The 25,861-nt window shown below is 43.9% G+C and overlaps 1 protein-coding gene across 1 annotated transcript in view; it reads left to right on the top strand.

Moving 5' to 3' along the window:
- col5a3a (collagen, type V, alpha 3a) overlaps window positions 1-25,861 on the top strand; it is a 39,973-nt gene that overhangs the window by 3,022 nt on the left and 11,090 nt on the right. Inside the window, exons 2-40 of the mRNA XM_068749846.1 lie at window positions 7,011-7,181; window positions 7,357-7,570; window positions 7,921-8,083; window positions 11,066-11,188; window positions 12,143-12,640; window positions 12,949-13,068; window positions 13,150-13,266; window positions 13,344-13,397; window positions 13,508-13,549; window positions 13,986-14,048; window positions 15,154-15,228; window positions 15,408-15,491; window positions 15,862-15,918; window positions 16,190-16,243; window positions 16,375-16,428; window positions 16,523-16,576; window positions 17,142-17,195; window positions 17,678-17,731; window positions 18,267-18,311; window positions 19,427-19,480; window positions 19,665-19,709; window positions 19,808-19,861; window positions 20,335-20,379; window positions 20,728-20,781; window positions 21,202-21,246; window positions 21,569-21,622; window positions 22,126-22,170; window positions 22,254-22,307; window positions 22,406-22,513; window positions 22,621-22,674; window positions 23,005-23,058; window positions 23,136-23,180; window positions 23,382-23,435; window positions 23,777-23,821; window positions 23,964-24,017; window positions 24,138-24,191; window positions 24,870-24,923; window positions 25,009-25,116; window positions 25,620-25,709. Of these exons, the coding sequence (XP_068605947.1) occupies window positions 7,011-7,181; window positions 7,357-7,570; window positions 7,921-8,083; window positions 11,066-11,188; window positions 12,143-12,640; window positions 12,949-13,068; window positions 13,150-13,266; window positions 13,344-13,397; window positions 13,508-13,549; window positions 13,986-14,048; window positions 15,154-15,228; window positions 15,408-15,491; window positions 15,862-15,918; window positions 16,190-16,243; window positions 16,375-16,428; window positions 16,523-16,576; window positions 17,142-17,195; window positions 17,678-17,731; window positions 18,267-18,311; window positions 19,427-19,480; window positions 19,665-19,709; window positions 19,808-19,861; window positions 20,335-20,379; window positions 20,728-20,781; window positions 21,202-21,246; window positions 21,569-21,622; window positions 22,126-22,170; window positions 22,254-22,307; window positions 22,406-22,513; window positions 22,621-22,674; window positions 23,005-23,058; window positions 23,136-23,180; window positions 23,382-23,435; window positions 23,777-23,821; window positions 23,964-24,017; window positions 24,138-24,191; window positions 24,870-24,923; window positions 25,009-25,116; window positions 25,620-25,709 (3,266 nt within the window). The remainder of the gene's footprint in view (window positions 1-7,010; window positions 7,182-7,356; window positions 7,571-7,920; window positions 8,084-11,065; window positions 11,189-12,142; window positions 12,641-12,948; window positions 13,069-13,149; window positions 13,267-13,343; window positions 13,398-13,507; window positions 13,550-13,985; window positions 14,049-15,153; window positions 15,229-15,407; window positions 15,492-15,861; window positions 15,919-16,189; window positions 16,244-16,374; window positions 16,429-16,522; window positions 16,577-17,141; window positions 17,196-17,677; window positions 17,732-18,266; window positions 18,312-19,426; window positions 19,481-19,664; window positions 19,710-19,807; window positions 19,862-20,334; window positions 20,380-20,727; window positions 20,782-21,201; window positions 21,247-21,568; window positions 21,623-22,125; window positions 22,171-22,253; window positions 22,308-22,405; window positions 22,514-22,620; window positions 22,675-23,004; window positions 23,059-23,135; window positions 23,181-23,381; window positions 23,436-23,776; window positions 23,822-23,963; window positions 24,018-24,137; window positions 24,192-24,869; window positions 24,924-25,008; window positions 25,117-25,619; window positions 25,710-25,861) is intronic.

Below are 25,861 nucleotides of genomic sequence, written 5' to 3'. Positions count from 1 at the left end.
ACATATTTGATTATTGCATGATACGATCGATTTGTATAGCAGTGGAACGTGGAGCTACACAAGCTCAGTCATGATGAGGAAATGCTTGGATTGTATAGGTAGGAGAAAGACAGCCTTGAAACATTTAGAGGCATGTTTTTGTGAGACATAACAACTACCGGTAATACATTTTACGACAGCGCCCGTAAAGTTCGGACATCGACCGCGCCGTTTCTATCAATGCAGATTGGATGGGGCCAGTCAGTGGTTAACAGTGTAAGGATGTATACTGCATATGGTATCAGAATGCACATGCACAAGAAATGACACTAATTGCTGGGATTACTTATTACCTCCTGTCTGCCCGTTAATCAGACTCCCCAGGAGTATTAGCATTTCCTTTCTGAATGCTAATACTCCCCAGCAATCATGAAACCTGACCAACGACTTGCCTGGGGTCATTGGCATCCAAAAGGTGAAGAGTTGTTTCCCCCCTCACCCCCAGGTGAGCTGTCTGGTTGGGGGTTGGGGGATTTGGGGACAGAAGTCAATACTGCATAGTTTGTTGCTGATAGATGGTGTCTTAATCCTCGTCCTCTGTTCAGTGATAGTTTCTCCAGTTTGACAAAAATGGCTGCTTTAACTCACCATGTGGACGATGTAAATCCAATTAGGAGGGGAATGAGCTGTTCGGCGGAGGTCTGCGCTCTCTGAGTGCTTTTAGTTAAACATGCAAAAGACAGATACATTATGGAACACTGTTACTTGTCTTGTCCTACATTTCTTAAATATGACCAAATTTTAATTAACACCAGGATTCAATATGGGATGTTCTAAAAAATGTTTCATCTGTAATTAGGTCAAGAATAGTCATGTCAAGCAGCAAAAAAAAGAAAATCTGCATCCAAAACGACCCCTTCATTTGCATGTCTGCACATAATTAACTATTACTAAGTACCGTACTGCTAAAAATGAATCAAATATTTAATTTCACTGGCTTTCATCATCACTCTCAAGGTCTCTTTCCTTCACTTTCCTATATTCTACACAATCAGTGGGATGATGTGCGTCTAAAGTTTAGAGAGCAGATAGGGAAGATCATGAAGTCCTGGGGGGGACTCAGCTACCTCCTGCTTGCCCAGGCTAAGTAACAAAGTACCATCAGAATCTCTACTGGAGGATGTAAACACAGCAGGTTCCCCGACACCTGACGTGAACCTTGTTAACCCGGGCGACGGTTGAGCCGGGCCGACTCTATTTATGCTTGTTTCGCTCATTCCGAGCTATAGGCGTGTAGAGTGAAGGGTCTTGCCTAAGATGGATGTTGCTGCCCTGAAACCCCGATCTTCCGTACCAAAGTCTACAGCGTTACCACTGAGCTATCCGGCCTCTTGTGAGGAGTGAATGCAACAGGGGTGCCAGTAGTGATCGGGGCACGAGGGACAGTAACCCCCCCCCCCCAAGCTGGGTGCATGGCTCCAGCAGATACCAGCAACAACGTCCGACATCTCCGTCCAGAAGAGCGCAGTCCAAGGAACAGCTAAGATCCTGAGCAGAACCTTCAAGCCCTGAGGCCTCTGGTAGAGGACTCGAGCTTGAAGGAGTCTCCATACCGCCCGGGTGGGCGAGACAACGATGCATGTACATAAAAAAAATATGTGATGTTAAAGAAGATGAAACAGCATACATGTGGTGCAGACCTCCACCATTGCAGCTCAGCTGCTTCATCTTTATTGATCCTAAAAGCATGAAAAGCATGAAAACCGGCTGTTAGAATTTGGAGTCATTTTGATATCATTCTTAGTTGGATAGTTTTTCAAGAAAAACCATGTTTCACTAATGGCTGTTTTATTTAGGATCAAGCTCAGACAGACAGACAGGCAGGCAGACAGACAGACAGACAGACAGACAGACTGATGCTTGCATGCATGCACATCTCCAAACAGTAATTCAAAGATCAAATGTCATTGCTTTTCCTTGACTCAGTTCAGGGTGTGGTCCAAGATACTATGGGAAAATCTCATTTCATTTTGGCTTCATTTCTTCCAGAAATTCCCCAGTTTCAATGCGCAATAACTTTCAACAGTGCAGTATTGTGTGTGTGTGTGTGTGTGTGTGTGTGTGTGTGTGCGAGTGCAAGGGGTACTTTCAGGCTGAACTGGGAGTGTAGGTGGTGTGAGTCATCAAGAATGTCTTCAGAGACATTAGGCTTACAACAACAGAGAAGACATTATGTCCATGTATGACTAAAGTGGCTGCAAGGCATGGAGAGATGGTGTCAGTATCACACAGCCAGCTGTAGACTGTGTCAGTGGCATTTCCAGTGCATAGAAGACGATCTGTGTGGCAACGAGCTCCGCTCTGCTTTTTCGAGAAGACTTCAGACTTAGTTTTCTAAAAAAAAAAAGAGAAAAATGAATGCCTTATATGCAGATGCCCTGTTTGATCCTGTGTATCGTGCACTTAATCCGATGCCATTCCCTGCAGTTTATATCAGCTATCAAGCTTTTCCTTATTTTGCCAGATGTGGTGTTGCTCCAGAAGATGTTTCATCTCCCTCCCGTGTACTTTGACCGGCTGTTGCAGTTGTGAAATTCTCAGCACGAACCAGTCCTTAGAGATTCTCCGATGCTATTTCAAACATGTCAGAGCCATATATTTAAGTTTTGGGGGAAGTATGCTGGACAGGCAACAAGTTCTGCTTCTCAGTAACCTTATTAGAAGGCTCTTGAGCTCATCTATCCTCATCTAGTCTCACCAAGATGGCCAGTGCTTGCAGGCAGGCTAAAGAAGCTGGAAATGAATCGACATGTGTATGTGCTGATATAAGTGCATCCAAATATGGAATAGTTAACTTTCTTTTTGCATTGCTATATGGATTCAGACTTCATTTTTGCCCGCTGTTACTGGCCTGAGGGTTTACCACTTGACACCAGAGTCAGAGGTTCTATTGTTGAAAGGGAGTAATAAAACTCCACACCGTTTTTACAATGTATTTTATCTGGGTCATTTTTATGCTCCACTAACTTTTTCTTTTGTTGCAAAAAAGTACCCAGATCTGCAGCTGCTTAACTCCAGCACATATTTTTCCCACGTACTCTGAATCAACATGCCAAACACATCGCTCGACAGTTTATTTTGCACACTTGGGCGTGGGATGCAATTATTCCCTGCAAGTTTAACTGAAAGATCTTTGCTAATACGCTGTCTTTTTTTTTTTTTTTTAAAGAATAATTTGCTCTGTTGCTCTCTTTGTAATTTTTCAGTTTCTTTCAAAACTCCTGATGAAAACTCAGAACGCTACTGTATGCGGTTCTTCGGGTGCTCTGCTATAGCTTTGGATTGTTTGAGATGAAATCCCAATTATGTCCATTTGCTAATACGTACTCGGTGCACGAGTACGTATTAGCAAATATGTATAAGGAAAGAACAGGATTGAGAGAAAGAGAGAGAGAAGCAGGTTCTTTATTCAGACATTTGACTCATACACAAACTTTCAACTTTGTTATCCCAAAAGGAAATTGATTGATCGTAAGCAATCACACGCGACCATGGCAGAGCTATGAGAAGCTCATATGGTGTTGAGAGAGAGAGAGAGAGAGAGAGCTCATATGAATTGAATGAAATACAAATATTGAGTATTAGAGGCCAGGCATGTTATAAATTGTGAAGCATGCTGACATGAAAATTGAAGCTTTTGGTAGAAATTATAATCTTTGTGTATTTAATTGAGACTAAGTGTTGCACTACAAACATTAAAGGGACTCTGACCTTCCGTTAGCATGTCTCGCTTCTGAAGTGGCAGCTAGATTAGGGCTTTCGATGATGCTACCATATGCGCCAATCACACGGATTCGCTGCTCGATCACCCGTGGAAAAAAAGTTGATTAGCTACGGAAAAGCCCAATCAATCCGTTCATGAAGTAAACATAATGTCTGCGAGTGTATTTACCGTGTGGCCTACACAAGGGTAAAATATAGATGACCAACAGCTGGAGAGCATCATATAGTGATCATAAATCCATGTTTGATTTTTGCCAACCTATTTTTTCTTTTTCTGGCCTATTTTCCTATTTCGTGTAGAATCGGCGTTGAGATTTTGTGTCACGTCTTTTAGTTGCTTCAATATTGTGACATAATAGAAGTTGAGACATGGCACTGAGACGGATATATCACTGAGAAAATGCAGATTCACGGTCAATCAGATGGATTTTTATTTTGACATAGCCTGGAAACCTTTTCAGCTCGTTGGGGTTTTAGTGAATAAAGTGTTGACGGCGCATATCCACTATCTGAACGCCTTCTTGAGTCTGCGTCCCAGTAATTGCTGGAGAACGTGCATTGAAAGTGATTTTGTGACAGTCAACACGTTAAGCTATATTTGTTTACTTGGTCGCTCACTGACTGAAACAAATGCTGCTTTATGGACGCGATGAGCGCCGTTGATGGCTTCCTTAAGGTCAGTGTCATAAATGAGTTTGCTGCAACCCATTCTCATTCCTGGCTAAATTGAATTGAACAAGCATTTTATCAGGCGAACAGACAAAGAGACCTTTTTGGTCAAATATTGGTCACTGAAAAAAAACCTATCTTAGACACTGGGTAGACACTGCTTTTCCTTGTGTACATAAAATGTTGATGATGTTAGAAGCCAACTTTTAATCATTTATATATATATTATGTTGATGATTTTTATTTATCTAAGAACACGGAGCCTATGTTTTGAATTTATAATATAAATTCAAAACATAGGCTCCGTGTTCTTAGATAAATTCAGATCTATGTTGTTCTTTGTTGGAATCCAGCACCAATTCACAGCTTAACCTATTTGCAGCCCCGTTGCCATGCTGCAGGACCGAGCGCTCAAAGCTGCTTGGAATAAATGGCCTCTGCAATGCAAATGAATGATGCCATAAAATGCAATGTCGTGTTTTCCTGCAAGCCATCTCTGGGTGACGGTAAACTCGCTCCACACGCTTAATTAACAAGGTGAATAATAAGTGAGCTCTGCACGAACAGCAAGAGCTACAGGAGGTAATTTGACTGAAAGATTCTTATTTCAGATGGCTGGAATGCTAAGTACTCAGAGCAGGCTGGTGTGTGTGTGTGTGTGGGGGGGGGGGGGGGGGCACAATGCTCCCTTCCTGACGGTGCTGAATCAATAGGACATTTTATAACATGACCAAAGCACTGTAAAAAAAAGCACCTTCACAAAGCAAAGCAGTTAGAAGATGAAATAACTCTATATTCATCATATATTTCGCACACAAAGTATACACACACACACACACGCACTTGCTTGCGGTTGTCCATCGAGTCCGATGATGGCGTCCACTTCTGGCTGACGTCCACTTTGATGAGTCCTTTGATGGCTGTATAGTCCTATCCTGGATCCACACCAGATGTCCAGGAAGGTAAGGTCCACCATGGTCAAGGGTGGATTGAGATTATTTAGTGCCCAGTAGCACTATCTTTGAGATGCTGAGGTAAGTATGGTGGCGACCCTCAACATGGCTGCAGGAGGCTGCCGGACCCTTGGTCTTTTAAGGCCCGCCTTTTGTGCACCGCCAGCACATTGCTTTTCTGTCAGGGGTTTCTCCCATAGCCTTCGCCTAAATAGACTACCCACAAGGCAGTGGGGCTATTTACCCATAGTTGGGGCAGGGGTTGCTCCCATAGCCTTTGCCTAAATAGACTACCCACAAGGCAGTGGGGCTATTTACCCATAGTTGGGGCAGGGGTTGACGGGCGTCAAGGCGTACCCACGCAGGGTGGGCCTCTACGCCACGTCTCTGTGGGCCCCTGCGGCTCAGACATCCCCTACAGTTTAGCCTGGGACACCAAAGATACCCAGTTACCATGTGTGGCCACAAGGAGGCACTGCAGGGGTCTTGGTGTTGGAAAGGCAATGAGCCAGCAGGAGGAGACTTACGCATTTGGCTCCTCGCTTCACCGCCAGACGGAGGCTAGCTGGTGGCAGTAGCTGCAAGCAGAGCAGCAAGCAACATGCAACAGGCACCATCTACAAACACCTCTACGTTACTATGCTACTGCACGGGCCCTGCGTTACACACACACACACACATACTATAGGCCCCTCTGACAATCAACACACACATATATGTAGGGGCCTCATAGCATGCGGAGAAGGCATATAGTGAGGGTTACCTCCATGATCGGTGCACCCGGAGCAGTTGAAGGGGGTCGGTGCCTTGCCCAAGGACACCTCGGCAGTGCCCTGGAGATAGACTGACCCCTCTGCAGTCACCAGGCCTCACTCCATATTTTCACCTGGGCCAGGATTTGAGCCGGTGACGTTCCAGTCCCAAACCCACTGAGCTACTGTCGCCCCAGTTGTGGTGCTTATCGCAAATAAACAGACTGGAATAAAACACAATGAGCAAAACTCAACATTAGTTTTCATTATATTCCAATAATATTCATCAATAGCAAGAGGAACGAGTATTCGTGCCAATCAGGAGTTTGGTTAGTGATAAATGTGATACAGACATGGTGCTGCTCTCTGGTCCGCGCTGAGCAGGTGTCAGCTGTCAGGTGAGTGCAGCAGGATTACAGGTTAGGCTGGCCACCATAATAATACCTAGAGTATCTTGGCCACCTGCCGCCACATCTCAGATGAGTTTGACTCTTCAGACGGAGCCATAGGAAGCAGGAAGCCTCCATACTAAACCCTGCTCTTCAACTCTGTAACAACCGGCACTTAACTGAGCTCGACATCAGAGAGCCGTCAACACTGACCCAGTTGAAACGTTCGGCTGACACGAGTAAAAGCACGCCGCCGCCACCTGCCACAAGCCCCACGTTATCACAGGTAGCTTTTACAGCTTCTCATACAACTGGAGGACAAAGAAAAAGCATTCTGCAGAAAACTGTGTAACAAATATGATGTTGCTTAAAAAAGACAGAACTTCAACGTGGACTAAAAGGGAAAATACACCATATTTGTTTTGTCATTTGCTCTGTAACTATTTGTGCTAATGTCTAGAATTATTCTTTCTTTCCATTTCCAGCTGCTGCCACTGATGTCCTGCAAGTGCTGGGGCTGTCAGAGAGCATGGAGGGGGTGTCATTGGTGGAGGGTCTCTGCACCGGGAGAGGTGGCAGGGAGGAGGAGGCGGACCTGGCGTACAGGATAGACAGGAAGATCCAGCTCAATGCGCCCACTGCTCAGCTTTTCCCCGGTAATAGACTTGTCTGTGGTGCCAAAGCCACTGGTCCCATGCTGCGATGACATGATATGAGGATTTTCAAATATGGCAAAACCTTTTCTATTGGTATTCTCTCTCAGGACTCAGTGACAGTGATGATGTCCTCTGCATCCTGCTCCCTCTTGCATCTCCTCTCCTCTGCATTCAGATACCAAATTTCCCGAGAATTTCTCCCTGGTGGCCACCGTGCGAGCTAAAGCGGGCTCCCAGTCCTTCCTCCTCTCTGTGTACAATGACCGGGGGGTGCAGCAGCTGGGGTTCCAAGTTGGCCTCTCACCAGTTTTTCTTTACAACGATCAGTATGGGAAGCCCACGCCAGAAGTGAACCCCATCTTCAAGGAGGTTAACCTGGCTGATGGCGAGTGAGTATAGTTTAAGGGCCTAAAGTCTAATTTAGAAGCGACATCACCGAAAATATCAGACTTTTGTTGATTTGTAGACAGTCTGTGCCAATAAATCAGAATCACAATCACACTGATTGTGCATTTTAAAAGCTGCAGAAAACATCCAGAGCTGCCTGCAGATAGCTGTGGTTCGATTCACGCAGCACACGCTGAGTGTTTTCAGTACTGACGCAACTTAATCAAAGGAGTTGAATAAACGTCGCAAAGAAATAACCACTTTATCTCTACACAGAAAATGCTCACTAATCCTCCATCCACGGCTCAACTGTCTCAACTGTTAAATCTCACGCTGTTCTTAATTCTTTCAGGTGGCATCGGATAGCCTACAGCGTGCAGGGCAGGTCTGTGACCCTCTACTTGGACTGTCAGAAGGTGGAGACCCTCACTCTGCTCCGAGGAGACGATGCTGTGCTCAGCACAGAGGGTGTCACCATGTTCGGGACTCGTCTACTGGATGCTGTTGCATTTGAGGTACAGTATAGGATGTTATCAAAGTATCTGGGCCTGGGTTTTCCCCTGGTATCATGTGCTTCATGCAGTTTCCTGTACACAGCCAACATTTCAGCACGTGCTGGGTAGAAATCATGAAAAGGAAAAAACACATTTCTCATTCTCACTCCACCCTTTTTTTTCTACAATTAGATATTATAAATGTGTAAGCCAGCATCGTGCAACACTTGAGTCATCATCAACATGCAGGTAAAATATTTGGCTGACAATACTATGAAATTCAGTGGTCAGTGTTTTGATTTGAATTCATGTCACAACCTGAGACATTGACTGCAGTTCTACATACGTTGCATTCAAGGACCTTTGGTGTTAAATATTATACAGTTGTGTTCATGAGATTGTGGGATAAACAGAATATATGAATCCCCCCTAGATTTTTCAGTTTGAACTGGCTGTATGATCTGAGTGATGTGATTTCCTTACATTAAAATTAATTATCCAACAAAATCTTGTTGGCAACCTCCATGCCAGCATGTTTAAGGGATGTAGCAATTCTCTTGTTTCTCTGCGGTAAGCCCTTTTTTTTGTCATGAGTTATTTGCTGTCCTTCCTATGACAGTATGCCCCCCCCCCGTCATTCCTAATGGCCTCCACCCGCCCACGCCGCATAATAAGCACAAGCCCTTACTCTTGACGTGTCCTCAGGGCTCTGTGTCTGTGTCTGCAGCAGAGCAAGGAAAGAAAAGGCAGGTTTACAGTATTCAGTACAGTCTCATCTGGAGGTGGCTCAGTGATCCTCCAATGCCTCGAAGGAACTGAACAATGTATAAAGTAAGGGGAGGCCAAAGATTTCACGCCCGCTCACCTAATGGACAGACGGCACAGTGTTCTTCACTTTCACCTGGAGACATCCAGATGTTCACACTGCTGACAGCTCCTATTGGGTTGTGCGTTTGAAGTCAATCGCGACTTTCAAAACCTTCTTCCCACGTTATCTTTGCCCCAGGTTAACGTCAGTTGCCCCTCCCATTGTGCTGTTACTTACCGGTCCCTTCCTGCTCCTCCCTCACATTCAGGGAGAGGGATTCCGGTCTTTAAAATGTTTTTCGTACCCGCTTTGGTAACAAATTGTTCCTCTGGTTTTTTCCCTTTTTCAGAAGCAACAGAGACAATTGAACCTTTCCTGTCAGAACTCTCATGTCATTGCCATCTAAAGTTAAGAATCACGATGGTGACACAGCGTTGGTGGTGATAACAGATGCTCTTGTATCATTTAGACAAGATTCACCCTTAATTCCAATCCGTGGATTGTTTTGAAAAATTTTGAAAATTTGCACTCAGTCTGTGTTCGAGTCTTTACATCTCATTTTCTGTGGCGCTCAATATTCTTGCTGTAGAATATTGAGATGGCAAAATATACGTATCTGTGTCTGCAACATTTTTTCACAGTGTATTTGGCTGTGCACATAAAGCATCAGTCTGATGTACCTCGATGAGGCTGGTAGGGAAGGGAGATCAGGCAGGCTGGCCTCTGGGCCTCTGTTCCCAGGCCCCGGTTCTGTGGTGGAGGTCAGCTTTCCGGACCAGTTCTCCCAGCGTGGGAGTTCAGCGTTGGGCACTGGGGACCATGGTCAGCCACTGATGTCTCTATTACTTCCAGATTTAAACTACTACAAAAGTTGGGTGTTTAAACTCAAAACTCTGGTTGAATTTCCAGCAAAGCAAACATCGTGCTTCCTCTTGGTTGTTGTGCGTCCCCCCCCCCCCCCCCATGTATTTACCTCGAACATGCTGCTTAGAAATGTCATTTTTGGCATGTCTAAACCGTGACTCGCCAAGTGTATCATTAAAGAGTAGCTTTGATCTGAATGCTTAGCATAGCGTAACAAGTCAAGACACAAGTCAGAGATGCATATTAAACCGTTTAAGGTCTGTTGGGGTTATTTTTCCTTGGTAATGACTTATGTCTAATGGTGGTCAGATGTTTTTGGTTAGCTGTGAACATCTGTTTAGGAAGATCAGAAATCCTGTTTCATCATGGTGAGATTGTTCCTTCCACTTATTCATTGACCCACACAGAGGTTGTGCTTCACTCATGAACACATTGTTGTTGTGTTTTTTACAGATTGGGCACTGGTTAAGGCACAGCATATCAGATGCAATCAACTTAGTAGTTGAAGCTGGGTAACTCTGGGCGATCTGGCATTAGAGACAGCAGGGAGGACACTTGTTGAAGCATTAATGAACCTTTGCCAGCGGAGCCATCTGCGACCGCCTGCCTCATGTTTGCCATCAGAATGTTGTGTATTCAGCTGAGGTGCTTTCCTCTTCTACACATTCTCACGTGTCCTCATCGGATGTCCATACCCAGTCCTGAATGGGGACAGAAGAGCATATAGACTGTGAACAACACTTTACTTACGGTGCGTTTCTAGAAGAGAGCGTCTTGACGAAAGTGTTGTCTTTGACCTAAAATAAAGATCATTAGAATAGATCAACTCACTCTTGCTTTTCTCTTTGAATCTTTCTTCTTGTCTCACCTTTGTGGGGTAAATTGCAATAATTCCCTTTGCTTGACTCCAGTTTTTGGCCAAAACAAGAAGAAAAAATTGGATGACATCGGCATTAATAATACATATACTGAATTAAGCACTATGGCACCAATATATTTCATCGATACATTGCAACAATGGGGGGGGGGGGGGGGGGGGGGGGCGCTTTCACTCTTCATGTCCATATACAAACCTATCCGTAATTTAAAAGAAGCTAAAGTCACATGCAGTTGTACCAGTAGGGCCGGCTTGATGTTCTACTCTATTATACTGTTTATCTAGGTATATGCACCCAGTTCTATTGCTCTCAGGGTGTCTGTGATTTTGTGGTGTATTGCTACAGGAACACTCTGCAGTATATTTAGGGAAGTGTTCCACTGAGATGAGTCTTCTTTTCCTATATCCCCTGCCTTATAACATGACAGTCTTCTCCCTTCCTGGTTTACTTCAGGGAGATATTCAGCAACTGCTGATTCTGCAGGACCCACAGGCTGCTGCCAGCTACTGCGTAAACTACATACCAGATTGTGACTCTGCTTTGCCTTATAAAGTCCAAGCCCCAAAACTGCAGAAGGTCAGTGTATTGCAGTATTGTTTATATATTATATATATTTTTTAAATATTTATTCTTGCAAGAAGGCGGAGTAGGCCGTCATTCAAGGGAGAAATGTTCTAATACAAATGATGTGACGCGTTCATCAGGTCAAAGAGGTACTGCATTAGCAAAGGAAAGACCTCCACGCAGTTACTTCATATAATATATCACTGTTTCCTCAAGGCATGCATACATTTCAAATTCATTCTGGAATTACTGTAAAATTCTTGGATGGTGTTTGAATGATGGAGATAAAAAAAAAAGGCAGGAGACAGCCACAGGAATGGAGGCAGAGAAATATGGCCATGTGAGGGCCTGCCTTAGCTTTAAGGAGTACTGATCCCTTAAATACTCACTCACTCACTCACACACACACAGGGCTTGCGCGTCTGCAGACACATGTTGCCGCTGATGCTGCTGCAGTATTGGTGGCATCAATATATATATATCGATTATGATCCTACTGGAGTTTACAGAGAGACCAATGACCCAGTTCTCATCATTCCCTCGAACGCACAGATCTTATTTACAAATGGTTCAGAATCACATCGGAAGTTTTTCACAGGCATGCAATGGACATCAATCTGAATGACTCAGTCCGCATTTGCTTACTTTGGCAGAGCACACTGCCTCGGCGCATTTGTTGGATCATAGCCTGAGTTCTCAAGTAAATCTTGTTGTTTCTATATTGTTTTTTTGCATTTTGTTTGTTTCTTCCCGCTCAGTGGCAATCGCTGCCGTGCATTGCTTCGGTTCTCTGTTGCAAGTTTGACTTTATTTATTGTTCTCAACACTGTTTGTTTTGTCCTCCTCTCTCCACCTGTGCCCCCCCCCCCCCCCCCCCCATCCGTCCTTACATTTCCCTTGCCAAAAATCCCAACTCGGGGCTCACTCTTTGGATCCATAACACTCTGCCTGATGGAAACCAAGCAGGAGTCTAAAAAGGACAGGAGAGGCAAGAAAAACAAAAAGAAGAGGGACAAAGGATCTAAAGGCAAGGGCAAGCGTAAAGGCAAAGGCAGAAAGGGGTCCCGGAAGAAAAAGCACGAAGAGGAGGGCCTTGAGGAGGGCTTTCTCAGAGTGTCCACAGTAATGCCTGAGTATATATCCCAAGAAGCTTTCCAGCCAACCGAGTCGCCAGAAACGAAGAAGCCCCCGCAAAACCTCATCTCCACTGAAGTCTTGGACCAGAGCCTCGTGGAGGGGCCCTCGCATGAACCTGGCTCTACCATTGAAGCGCCTACTGGGATGCCCAGTGCATTGCCTGAATTAAATGTTACTGAGGAGGTAGGCAAGTTGATCTGTGCTCCACCCAAACTCCCTCCTGCCACACTGGGCACCTCCTCCTCCCTCCCCAGCTGCTTGCCACCACCACCACTAACCAGCATCACCTTCACCTCCTTGTCCTCCCTCCTTGAAAACATGGAGAATGTAGCTAGCAAAGGTCTGCCACTGCTACGAGGTCTGCCACGACCGCTGTGCATGGTTACACTTCTTAACTTGCCCCTGCAACAAATGAGGAATGTGTCTGTGTGTCATATCTTTTTCAACTAATTGCACTCTAGCGGTTTAACTGCCTTCCATGCATGTCATCTCGTGTCCTTGTCGATCGGCACCTTTCCATTGTCCGTTGCACATCTCACCAAAATGCGTCTCTACTTGGAGGCCCTGGGTGTTGATGTGAAATACTCAGCGTCCTCTGTCATCTTTGCTGTGACTCATTCAAACGTGTCCTGCAGGAGGGCGCGTCACTGACGAAGCCAGCTGCGGATGAGCACGATGATGACCTTTACAGAGATGGCGTTGGCAATCTCTCAGTTTCCACGGCAACAGTGGGTCCAAACATTTCTGAATATGAGGTGGGTCAAATTGCAAATGCAGGGAATGACTTCACCTTTGTCCCTGCCGCTATTGCTAATGGACTTTTATAATTTATTTAGGTTTTTGAATACGAAGATTTCAAGAATGACACAGAGTCCGAGTATGAGGAGTACGAATTATATGAGGATGGCTTCGAATTTGCAGAGCGGGATGTAGCTGAGACATGGGATGGAGGGGTAAGTTTATGTGCTTTAAGTGAATGGCTGAGTGATTTGTAACAACCAACCTCCATTTGTCTGTTTCTCCTCCTCAGGCTGGCGCCAGAGCAGAGAAAGGCCAGAAGGGAGAGCCAGCTGTTATTGAACCGGTGAGGTGCCAGGGGCATTCAGTAAATAGTCGAGTTGGTTTAATGATGAAAAATGTCATTATTTTCTCCTAATGTATCTTTATTTTTTTATTTTTTTTATCTGTTTCTAGGGTACATTAATGGAAAGACCTCCAGGTCTACCAGGCCCACAAGTAAGCATATCCATCACCTGTAAACATGAGAGAAGTGGACATTTAGTCACTGTCCCTTTAATATTACAGGATGTGACATAGTCTAACAAGCAGGGACTCTAGTCCAGATGTGGTGTGAAATGCTTTGGATTCTAGCCATCAGGATGCAACTGTGGTGTTTTCTGAGAAGGAAACAAGGTTTTCAGGGACATAGAGCTAAAAAAAAAAAAGCCCCTGCCCTGCAATGCAACGCAAGATGGCAGTTTTGTGACCTCTGTGAACACATCCTGCTGGGTCTTCTAAAGCGCATCATTGCAAAGAAAAAATACTTTGATTCAAGTTTACTTAAATTAATCAAAACTAAATATTCCCAAAGCATATCTTTATTGCAGATTTGTTTTTGGTTTTTGAAATGAGAGCCAGTGTTTAATGTTTGCTGTAACTGTTTTCTTCATAGGGGCTTCCTGGCCCAGCTGGAATAACAGGTTCTCCAGGGCCCGGGGGAGATCCTGGTGAAATGGTGAGTGTAGCTGAGGCCTGGAGCCGGGCCCACTGGGGAAGACTGAGCCCACTTGTTGGAGTATGTCCATGAGATTACAATGTTCTGGTTCAGTTGGGAACTGAAGCGACGGATGTTAACTCATGCAAGTTGGCCTGATTTTCTCTCCCTGTGTGTGTGTGTGTGTGTGTGTGTGTGTGTGTGTGTGTGAGTGTGTGTGTGGTTGTTTTCCACCCATGGCACAGGCACCCATAAACTAAATGTTTATTTTTATTTTAGAATCCCAAAGGTTGCAGCCACAGATTTCAGTGTATGAGAAATTAATGAATTCAATAAATCAGAAATGAAAATAATGTATTTATCCCTGCCAAAGAAAATGGTTATATCTGGACTAAAACGTTAAAAGGTTACCTGAACTGGAAAGGTAGATTAAACATTCTGCTGCTGCATGCATCGCAGTTTGTCTACAGCGTCTCGTCCTTACCTTTGCAGCTTCCTTTATGAACAGTAATCATTATTATTATTATTATTTTTTAGTCTACTCTAATTCTGATAGACAAGTACTATGATTAAGTATAACCCAAACAACAAACAGAACGTATTTTTGGTGGAATTTATTTAAATGGAGAATTTCTGTCCAGGTCCACCTTTGTTCAGGCTGCTGCATGAACTGTCATGTCTCAAAGGCTTAATGTAAAACTTGTGTGGCATCTTGCAGACAATCAAACACAATCTAAGTGTGATGTAGCAAATTCGATTAGAAAAAAGCGCTGAATCTTGTAAAAATGTCCTTGTAAAATGAATGGAACATTATTTTACTTGTGTTCTATCTTGTTCAAGATAATGGTCACTTGAAGTTCTGGGAGGGAGCCAGAGATTGGGCATGTTTCTAAAAACAAAAACAAAAACAAAAACAAAAACAAATGCTGTAAAACCATCAAAATTTGTCTGTGAACATTTTGGCCTGAGTGTTGCCTGATGAGTTTGAATCGGCCGTGGTGGTTTAACAAAAACTGATGAGATTTTTGTAGTGATTAGATTAATTAGGTCCCCTCTCCAAATCAGACAACAGCACGCAGAGTAGTTGATGCTTATGCCTTTCCTGTCCCTGTCCCTCTCCCCTCAGGGTCCTCCTGGAAATCCGGGTCTTGCTGGAGTCGACGGTATTCCAGGTCCTCCAGGAACCCTTTTAATGCTACCAGTAAGACCTGAAGGCACAATTTATGCTTCATTCCGCACACAAAAGCAACATTGGTAGTATCCCATCCCCAACGTGGAGCGCTGGCATGGCCACAAGGGGGGGCTGCGCCATTGAACTTCATTGATGTAATTCATTTGGGGAAATCCTGAAGTGTGGACTGATTTCTCCTTTTGATGCAGTTCCAGTATGGAGGTGATTCCATGAAGGGACCAGTGGTGTCTCCCCAGCAGGCCCAGGCGCAGGCTATCCTGCAGCAGACCCAGGTGAACTTCACAGAAACCTTTAATTTATTTATTTTTATTAGAACAAAACATAATCTGAGGCAAGTATTTAGGTAGACACTAGTGAGAAAATAATAATGAATACATAATTAATATATATATAATGAAAATAAAATACTAATAATAAAAATAAAAATAAAAGTCAAGACATATAAAATAAAATAAAAAAGACAAAATAAATATTTTCTAGAGGGTCTATAATAAGCATCTGTTACAAACGACGGTTCAAATGTATATTGTATGTATGAAGTATAAGGACCTACTGTATGCTCAGTTTCAAGCAAACATCATTGCGCATTGTATGTCAAAAAGTACATCGGCCAGTGTACATAAACTTCCATGTTTCTTCCAGCTGTCACTGAAGGGGCCTCCAGGTCCGCTGGGTCTTACAGGGCGATCCGGTCCACTGGTGAGGCACTGCTTGGGCCTTGACCACCTTTGTTATCGTACATCAAGGGATCCGGCTACATTTGACCTCAGTGTTGCATCGTGCTTTACCGAACTCTCCATCCCATTCTAGCCTCTTTGTTATGCATGTTCAAATTGATTGTTAAATCGCTGCAGGGTTGTAAAAGAAGGATTATTTATTGTTTATAAGTTTTCTATTTCAATTTTTAGAAAAAGCAGCGAGTTATTTCAGAGCATCTTGTCATGCTTGTATTTTCATGCTCATTGTGTAGGGAGCTGCAGGCGCCACTGGCCTCAAAGGAGACAGAGGAGACAGAGGCCCGCCTGTAAGACCCGTCATCATTTCTTTGACCACATTACCATCTTCAGTGCCTCGCCTTCCGTTTCTTCTTCTTCTTCTGCTTTTTATACCTTTTTTTTAATCTTCATTTGCATTGCTCTCTTCCTTTTCATGCAGGGATCACACGGGTTGTCAGGTCCAACAGGAGTTAATGGAAAGACAGGAAAGAGGGTGAGTGTGCAGCTTTGTATCTGTATGTTTTAAAAGCGTCCGAGGTACTGCACACGCAAAAACAATTCCTTGGTGGACTTTGTGTTTCATATAGGGGCGTGCCGGAATGGACGGTGGTCGTGGCATTCCAGGTGACACAGGCGTTAAGGTAAATGCTGACATTTCAATTTATCAGCACATTAGAGATAATCAGGCAATTATGCCGCACCATGAACTCAGATTAATTGTATTTCTTTTTCTGATTTTTTTTTGTTGGATAGCTGTTGAGGGATGCAGTTTTTGAAACCATATTGCTTTTGCGAGGGTATCAGATTCCACTTATTAGGCTCGAGCGCCTATTTAGTTGAGTTTCTTCTTGCACATGAACATCTTGAGACTGTACATTTGAGCTCCACGATAACAAATGTCCACGTGCGATTGATTTAGGTATGCAACCGGACATAGCATACTGTATGTGTTGACAATGAGGCGACTCATCGCCTGACAGCTGCACAAATAGATTAGCAAATAAGCCAGTCTCCCTTGATACTGACAAAGCAGCGTGTTTACCAGTCGGTTTTAGCAGACCTGCAGTGATTCTGAACGCTCCCTCTCCCTAACACATGCGGCAGATGGAAGCGCTCAGTACAATTCGGATCATTTTTACACTTTACTGTAAGTGTGTGTGTGTTGTTTTTTTCCAGGGTTTAATGGACTTGTTTATTATATTTCAGGGTGACAGGGGTTTTGACGGCCTACCGGGTCTCTCAGGAGAAAAGGGACACAGAGTGAGTCGTCACTGCGATGAATCTTTCACACGTCCACATGCCTGCGTGTCTCACAACATTTAGGCACATGTTTATTTGAAAATTGTGATCTTGATGATTGTTGTGATTTATTATGGAAGTAATGATAAAATAAAGTAAATTAAAGTAATATTCTAGTTGGCAAAATGATTTTTTTTTCTTGTTTTTTTACCACCTTCCACTTAGAAAATTTGAGGTTTTAATTAAATACATTTTATCAACAGGCTTCAAAAAGACAAAATATTTTAAAAGGGGAAATATTAAGAAAAGTATTAAGTGTTCGATTACGCTTTTTAGCAGGTAAATGTGTATTTTAATAAAACTGAAAATAGAAGAGGAAAAAGTTCATCAGTCAAAGACTGTTTCTGTGTGTTTTCAATGACAGCCATCACTCAGCTGAACAGTTATCTCGACTACAAGCAAATGGATGGCTGGGTTCTGAATTCTGATGGTTTCTCTCACAGGGGGACCGAGGAAAGCCCGGTCCACACGGGCCTGTTGGAGAGCCAGGAGAAAAGGTGAGTGTACTGCACTTTGCAAAATTTGGTGAATTACTTTAAACCAAAAACACGTCCAGCAGCAGGACATTGATATCTAATTTTTGCATCACACAAGTTTTTGCGATCAATAAATCAATTGTACAAACCGTATAACCGAAGCCAAAGCAGATACTACTCGTATGAAATGAAGTAATGCGTGTTTCTTTGGGGTTTTTTATCCACTGTGCTGGGAGTTCATTCAGTATCAAGGTTTGCAAATGATGATAGATCACTTAAAAGGGATGGAGTGCACTGTAGTGACAGTGACTTTGAAATATGACAGGTCCATCAATATAGTATCACTCCATTGAGGCAGTCAGGTGAAGTCTCGAGAGCGCTTTATTCGTCTTTGGTTGAAGATAGCTTATATGTCATGTGGGGAATTTCTGTAATGAGCTTTTTTCAGAGGTTACATCTGGGTGGGGATATTAAATGCATCCATGCCTCAGGCTGACCCAGAGAGCCGAATGCGATGTACGAGTTGAACCTGTTGGCTATTTTTTTGTTATTTTAGGGATCTCATGGACCAGTTGGGCCGAGCGGTCAACCAGGTGAACCTGTGAGTAGCTGTGTGTCTGCTCTTCATAATGCACCCCCCATTGTTGCCTCTGCATCAAAATATTGTTGTTTATTGAACGTGGAGGATCTACATCTTAAATTTGTTCTTGGGGAGCGTGCTCACATAAAATATATGTGGCTGTAGAGTCACAGCAATGAATGATTTCCATTGCTAACACCAGTGTGTGTGTGTGTGTGTGTGGGGGGGCGGGGGGACTGCTGGATTTAAGATGAAATCACACGCAAGCACAACATTCACTGCCCCTTCTGTATATGAATGAGCACAATAGAAACACTGCAAATCTTTGCAATACACAACTATGAAGAAGTAGGACAAGTCAAACCGTATTAATGAAATACAGGCATAATGTTCAGCCTACCGTTACGAGAGAAAAGGTCACTGGAAAAAAGGCATGCAGCCTAACAGAAATATATATATATATATTATATTTTCATGAGTATATTCCAAATCTATCATAGAGAACCTGCTGAGGTACACTGGATCATGCATCAGCCCACAGAGATCCCAAGTGCATCCTTAAAGAAGCTTCCATTTCTTGTGTCGTGAGAAGTCGATTGCATGTGGCTCCCACCCCTTCGTGCTCCCTGTAGGTGAGATTGGTGCTCAGCACGGTTCTCTCCATCCAAATGCATCCCCCCAGCGCAGGAAGAAATGAGCTGTCTTAGGAAAACCGTGTTAAACTACAAAGATACAGCACAGGAGAGGAGTTGGCTGGTTTGATGTGAGGGAGGGAGCGATGGGGGGGCGAGAGAGAGTGACGGCAAACGTGCGACAGAAATGTGGCGGTGAAAGAGATGAGATGGATAGAGAAAGAGAGCGAGAGAGAGGAAAGACGGCGTGTCGGAAAGGGAAGAGATAAAAATCCTGGCCTGAGTGATTATATTTCCATATCAATCACTTCCCAGGAGATCACAGATGTGGCGGCGGAACAGGTGGCTTGGCCAGCCTACAAAGAGAGAAGCTGACAAAAACAGAACACACAAACACACTCCCACAGACGCGCACATATGATTTATGGTTTAGTATTCCGCACTCACTCCATCTCGCCATGAAGGCAGGTTTGCTGCTGACGACTTGCTGTCTCTCGTCTCCAGGGGGCTCGGGGCCTCGTCGGGCCGAGGGGGCCACCTGGCACGCTTGGCCAACAGGTAAGTCAGCATCTCCTTGATTACAGAATCAGAGCAAGTCAGTCGATTCAACCAAAGGCCGCCTAGTTCATGAAGTCATCAATATACTCACTGAGAATAAACAATTGAGCAGCTTCTATTTTTTTCAATGAAAAATTCCATCCATCGTTTTTCCGACACTCCTTTTTTTGGGCATTTCTGTCAGGGTGTCCGTGGAACCGATGGAGTACAAGGGTCAAAGGGCAACCAGGTCAGTCCTGCCACCTTCACCAATGTATTTATATTTTACATATACCACACAAGACTACAGACAGAGTGTGTGTGACTAATTATGCCTCTCATTATCAGGGCACACTTGGAGAGACCGGGTCCCCAGGTCAACAGGGAAATCCAGGAGACCAGGTACGGCACCGAAACAGACAGTCCCTCCTATTACTCAGGCTGTAAATGTAAATAAGTCACATAGACAATCACTCTTATTTTCTCTGTTAAATGTGGCTGCATTAAAAATGTTGTGTTGTGTATTTTATTGTTTTGCTTCAGATGATGTTTACCTACTTTTCTATGGTATATAGATCTAAATAATTTCATGTCCTTGAGGGCATCCAATTTTTTTTTTTATAAAATCCAGGTGCTTGTTGCTAAAATGGGTTTAAAGGAAAATGCTGCTGTTTTTGGAGATGCAAGGTTTCATTTCATTTTAAAATGGAATCTTAATCAGCATGTCAACAATCCAGCCTCCCAGCTCACACTGGGGGCAATCACGCCTATTCTTCATGGCTCATATAATACACAGATGGATGAAAAACCTTAACTCCAAGCCCCTCTCCCAGTTGTGTGACGGTTACCCTGATCAATGCTGTGTTCTGGTCTAGGGGTTGCCTGGTCCTCAGGGTCCAGTAGGAGTGCCAGGAGAGAAGGTACGCAGCATGTCTCTCACTTAATGTCAGAATTAAAACTGTGGCCTTGCAACCCTGTCATCACATACCCCAAGGGAAGCTGGTTGAGCTGGAAAGTATGGGCCGACCACTTCTGGCTCCTATTCAGACAAGAAATCGATGCGCAAGAAATGCACACAGGCATAATAGACATGGCCAGCGCGCATCATGAGGCTTTACTATTAAAAGAAACGAAAAGTGCACACAGTCATAAATAAATTACGCTTGGTGGAGGAGCAGCAAAGTGGGAAACGTGGTGCCAGTTAGGGTGTTCTATCATATCTGAAGCTCAAGTCCAGCAGTCATAATCTGTGTCTGTCCTATACTCAGGGTCCGCAGGGGAAGCAAGGCATGATGGGACTTCCAGGCATCGACGGCCCTCCGGTAAACAAATACAGAGACACAAACGCACTAATGCATTCATCAGCATAACACACATTAAATATGCACCATCAAGCATCCACGTAGACACAAATATAATTTGTGCCGCTGCTACTTCATCGATCAACTCAGTGCTCGGTGTAAAAGGCAACGCAATGCAAATCACTTTGCAACATGAAGCAATTACGGAGGAGAGTACGCATTTTATTCAGGCAACAATGTTTTTTGTTTTTTTCCCCCGTGGCAATCAATTTGTTTTACATAACGTGTAAACACACACAAACCTGTGTAGTATAAATAACATATGGTATATGTAGTACATATAACTGTACCCTTCTAACGTAAGGTCACATAATGCACATAGTCCATTAACAACCGATGCAATGATGACACATCAATCTTACTTAAGTTTCCCTCTTTCAGGGTCACCCAGGAAGAGAAGGTCCCCCGGGAGACAAAGGCATGCAAGTGGGTGACGTGCACACCTGTGGCTCCTCTGCTGTAGTGTCATAATAAGATTTTAAAAGTGAAATATCATGATGCATGCAAGTTTCTTTCAGCCTATTGTGAATGTGTAGTTGTATAATTACTGTGGTCTAATGATACCATCATCTTTATTGAAATGGCGCATTAGCTCATTAGGCTTGGCAGAGTCCCCCTTTTCCAGCCTGAATGCACTTGACAATAGAGAATAGGATATTGTGAGTCCATTCCTTATCTGAAGAGACATGTTTTTTTTTTTTGTTTGTTTTTTGCTGGCTGAGGAATTATCTTTTGGTCTCCTTTCTAGGGTGTGCAAGGAATTCAGGGGCCCGGTGGGTACCCAGGGACCCGTGGAGTCAAGGTGAGAAATAGATGCGCACTGCATCTACGTACAAGCTGTTTGAGTCTGTGAGCGACAAATGATGGCTGGAGGCAAAAAAAAGCATTTCAGTTCTCGGGGGGGGGGGCAACAGATTGAGGCGCCTCGAACGGATGGGACGTCAGTCAGATAGATCACAGCTTTGTCTGTAGGTGAGGCAGGAGTTTGTTGTGACTGAGTTTACTTTTTTAAATCAAATAAAAGTTTAATTACCATGAAATTATATTCATTTGCGTCGTATTGAGCCATGCGGTCATTTCGCTCACATCCCTTCATGGAAACCTCTCCAAACATGAGTGTGAAATGAGCGTAAGATCAATAACTGCAGGCCAATTTTAGATCAAGAGAAAATCTATACACACTATTTTAAGCTATTTAGACAAATTAGATAGTGATTTATTTATATTTTTTTCGGCCAGATTCCTTGAGGGTTTGTCAATGATGATTTTGTATAATTTTCAGGATTTTCTCCCACTTCTTTACAGGGAGCAGATGGAGTCAGGGGTCTGAAGGGGAGCAAAGGAGAAAAGGTGAGTCCAACAGGAATGACTCATTACTTTTCCCATTGTTGTATCATTTTCATTAGACATCGCGTTTCCTCAATGCATCATAGGGAGAAGACGGCTTCCCTGGGTTTAAAGGAGACATGGGCCTCAAGGGAGACACGGTGAGAACGGCCACAGCATCAACCTCGCAATTACGCTCAGGTTCTGGAAGGGGGATGAAATGATCATTGTCTTTCTATTCTTCATTCTTGACCGTAAGGGTGATGACGGAGCTCCTGGCACTCGAGGAGAGGATGGACCAGAGGGTTTAAAGGGCCAGGGAGGACTATCGGGAGATCCGGGATCCCTCGGGACAGCTGGTGAGAAGGTAGGATACAAAGAAGGACCACAGAAAGATAAAATAGACTGGCAAATTACAAGAGGCCTTCACTATACTGCTATTATAATGTTGTTCATCCTCCCCTCCTGTTCTAGGGCATGCTTGGCATGCCTGGATTGCCGGGATATCCAGGAAGACAAGGTCCTAAGGTACTTTAGCGATGATGAGCTGTTACGATCAGCTCATGTGTCCTCTGGGTCCTTGCTGCCTTTACCAGCTGAAGATGAACATTTATGGCTCAACTGTTTAATGCCTGATTAAATGTAATGGGTGATGAATGGCTTATTGGAGAAGGCTATTTTATTAATAGGTCATTAGTGACAGCGATCCATTATATGCTGATGAGTGGCTTATTTAAGGCTGTGTTGGGCTCATGCTTTAATTTGGTACAGCAGTTAATTATACATTAATGAGACATTGGGGGCCAATGGTTGATTAATTGAAGGCTGAGGCTAATTAACCTCTACATGTGTCTCCAGGGATCGCTCGGTTTCCCTGGTGAGGCCGGGGTCCTCGGAGAGAAAGGACGAAGGGTGAGGATTGTGCTGACAATGTGAACTTTAGATATTGTACAATACGTGAAGCCTTATTGGCAACATCTGCAATGCAGGGTCCAGCTGGTCAGCCCGGTTCTGGAGGCCAAAGAGGTCCGAATGTGAGTACAGCTATAGGTGACACCTTGTTTTTGTTTTTGTTTTTAATGCACAAGCTGTATTTACTCTAATTAGTTTACCAAAACATGTGGAAAGCACACTGTTACATCGCTGAAGTATTTCCACATCATCAACCATTTGTCTTCCACCTCCAGAGGAGACACGCGCTCTTGCTAATCAGACTGCTGTTTGTTTTTCAACAGGGAGCCCGGGGGGGGCGGGGAGCGAGGGGGCCCACTGGAAAGCCTGGGGAGAAGGTAAGCCTTAGACTGACACACAGACACAAAGATTAAAACAAATGAAGACATATTATCCACAAGCAGTTTTGCTCACATGAACACACACACCTGGCTCTCTCATAAAGCGTGGATGAATGGCCCGACGGAGGTGGGATTGGTTGTTGCTGTTCACGACAACAGATGACAGGCCATCTGGTGCGGAGAGAAGCGACTTCAGTTTGTACTCACACCCCCAAAGTCAAGCTTGGAAAAGCTAAAGATCTATTGGTGGTGGTGGGGGGGGGACTTTAAATGTTTGAGTGGCTTTTCTTTTTCGTGTACAAAATCGTGTTTTTTTATTGTCTTCTGCCGCATCCTAGGGTTCCTCCGGACAAGTAGGCCCTCCAGGATCCCCTGGAGAACAGGTAATCTCTCGACTGCTGGGTAACGCTACAGTGCATAAATAAGGTCATAAATGTCAATGAGCAAGGTCAGCACAACTGAGTCTCATAAATCCGCTTAAGACAAGCGCCTGCATCTGTGACCATCTGAATAATTATTTTCCAGGGTCCTCATGGACCACAGGGAAGACACGGTGAAGCTGGATCTAAGGGGCCTAGCGTGAGTGCTGCTGTATTGTGTTTGTTCTGTGATTTCACGTTATTCCTTTTTACTTCAACCCACATTCACATTTACACAAAGTTCTGCTCCTGTTTGCTTTTGCGTTGTGTCCCTTTTTAGGGTCCGCCCGGAAAGGATGGAATACCAGGTCATCCAGGCCAGCGAGGGGAACCGGTGAGAAAGATATTTAACCTAATAGATTTTTCTGGACATTCCAGCAAATACATTAAAGAGTAATTCGTGTGTGTTTTTAAAGCCTTAAGGTCTAAATGATTTAAAAAGGTTTTGGAATTGGTCCAACAGACAGCCATAGCCACCGATGCAAAATATGCTGCATTATCTGAAGGGCAAGTATGAAGTGAAAAAACATGAAAAGGGAATAAAAGACAGTGTAAAAAAGTGTTCAACAAAGGCATGGAAGGAATTTTTTTATAGAGACATACCTTTTGTGTTAAAGAGGATTCCTTTCGGCACCACAAATAGCTGCTGCAGCTCTCTGTTCAAAGCTACCAGACGACAAAAGCGAACCAAGAAATCCTGATTTTACCAAGCACAACGCACGAGTCATGGGTTCTACGGCCGTGATCAGTCACTTTCATTATGCTACTGTGTGACTTTGGTGTTTTACACGATCAGCTGAGTTCCAAATGTATTAAATGCTGTGTATGCCTTTTCATATCATCAGAATACCAAGACATTTGAAATTGGGTTGAGGTTGTATCTAAGAAATCATCAGTTAACAGAGCATTAAGAGTCAGTGTGGATAACGTGTCAACACCGCAAACTGTGCATCCCACTGACTATTTAACCACTTTAATGATTTTCACCAGACTAACTTGTCTTATTCTGAAGGGCTTCCAAGGGAAGAATGGACACCCAGGTCCTCCAGGTGTTGTTGGACCACAGGTAAGAAGATCAGCAAATGTTGTGGGTTATTATTTTTGAGATAACAGTTCTGTGACGGATGTTTGTGCAACGTTAATGCTTTCAGGGCAAATCTGGCGAGACAGGGCCAAATGGAGACAGAGGCCATCCGGGCTCACCGGGACCGCCAGGCGAGCATGGTTTACCGGGAGTTGCCGGTAAAGAGGGCGCCAAGGTGAGAGGTTACATTCATGATCCGTAGATCATGATTTCTTATCAGCATCATCTTAATGCCTCCAACAAGGAGGTCATGTTTGTTTGTCCATTTGCAGGATAATGCAAAATTACACATCCATTTTTCATAAAATTTGATGGGAGAGTGGGGAAAAAAATCCTTGGAGGTTTTCGAGATGACCCCTTTGAAGCCTTAAATATGGGTTTTATTATTAACTGCCATTGTTAATGATAATCGCTGTAACTCTAAAAACTATTATATTAGATAAATCACAAGGACTCTCTCAGCATTGCCTGACTACCTTATCTCCTGGGTTGCATCCTCTCCTCTAACTTCCTAATAAATAACAGAGTGAACGTCACACCGTTGAGCGCGTTACGGCTCATAAAAGATGAATGGTCCTCGGTATGACTTGCTGTTTTGTGCGATTTACGACTTCTTCTGGCTACTCACCTTCTGGCTATGGTCACATGTGTATTTGTGAATGTATGTTTTTTTTTTAGGGAGACCCAGGTCCGGCAGGAACCTTTGGGAAAAGTGGTCCTGCGGGGCTCCAAGGCTTCAGAGGCAGCAGAGGAACACCTGGGGCAATGGTAACACACGGCCAATACGGGATTCTCTTAAATTGTGGCCCAACCAAATGTAAAATTATTACATCTTACTACTTGAATGAAAGTGAAATGTTATAGCATTTTACTCTAATTTACTTGCATTATATTTTTTTTAATGGAGGAAATTGTCTCTA

The sequence above is a fragment of the Brachionichthys hirsutus genome, chromosome 16, assembly GCF_040956055.1.
Source record: "Brachionichthys hirsutus isolate HB-005 chromosome 16, CSIRO-AGI_Bhir_v1, whole genome shotgun sequence".
Classification (NCBI taxonomy): Eukaryota; Metazoa; Chordata; class Actinopteri; order Lophiiformes; family Brachionichthyidae; genus Brachionichthys; species Brachionichthys hirsutus.
This window is presented reverse-complemented; position numbering and strand designations above follow the sequence as displayed.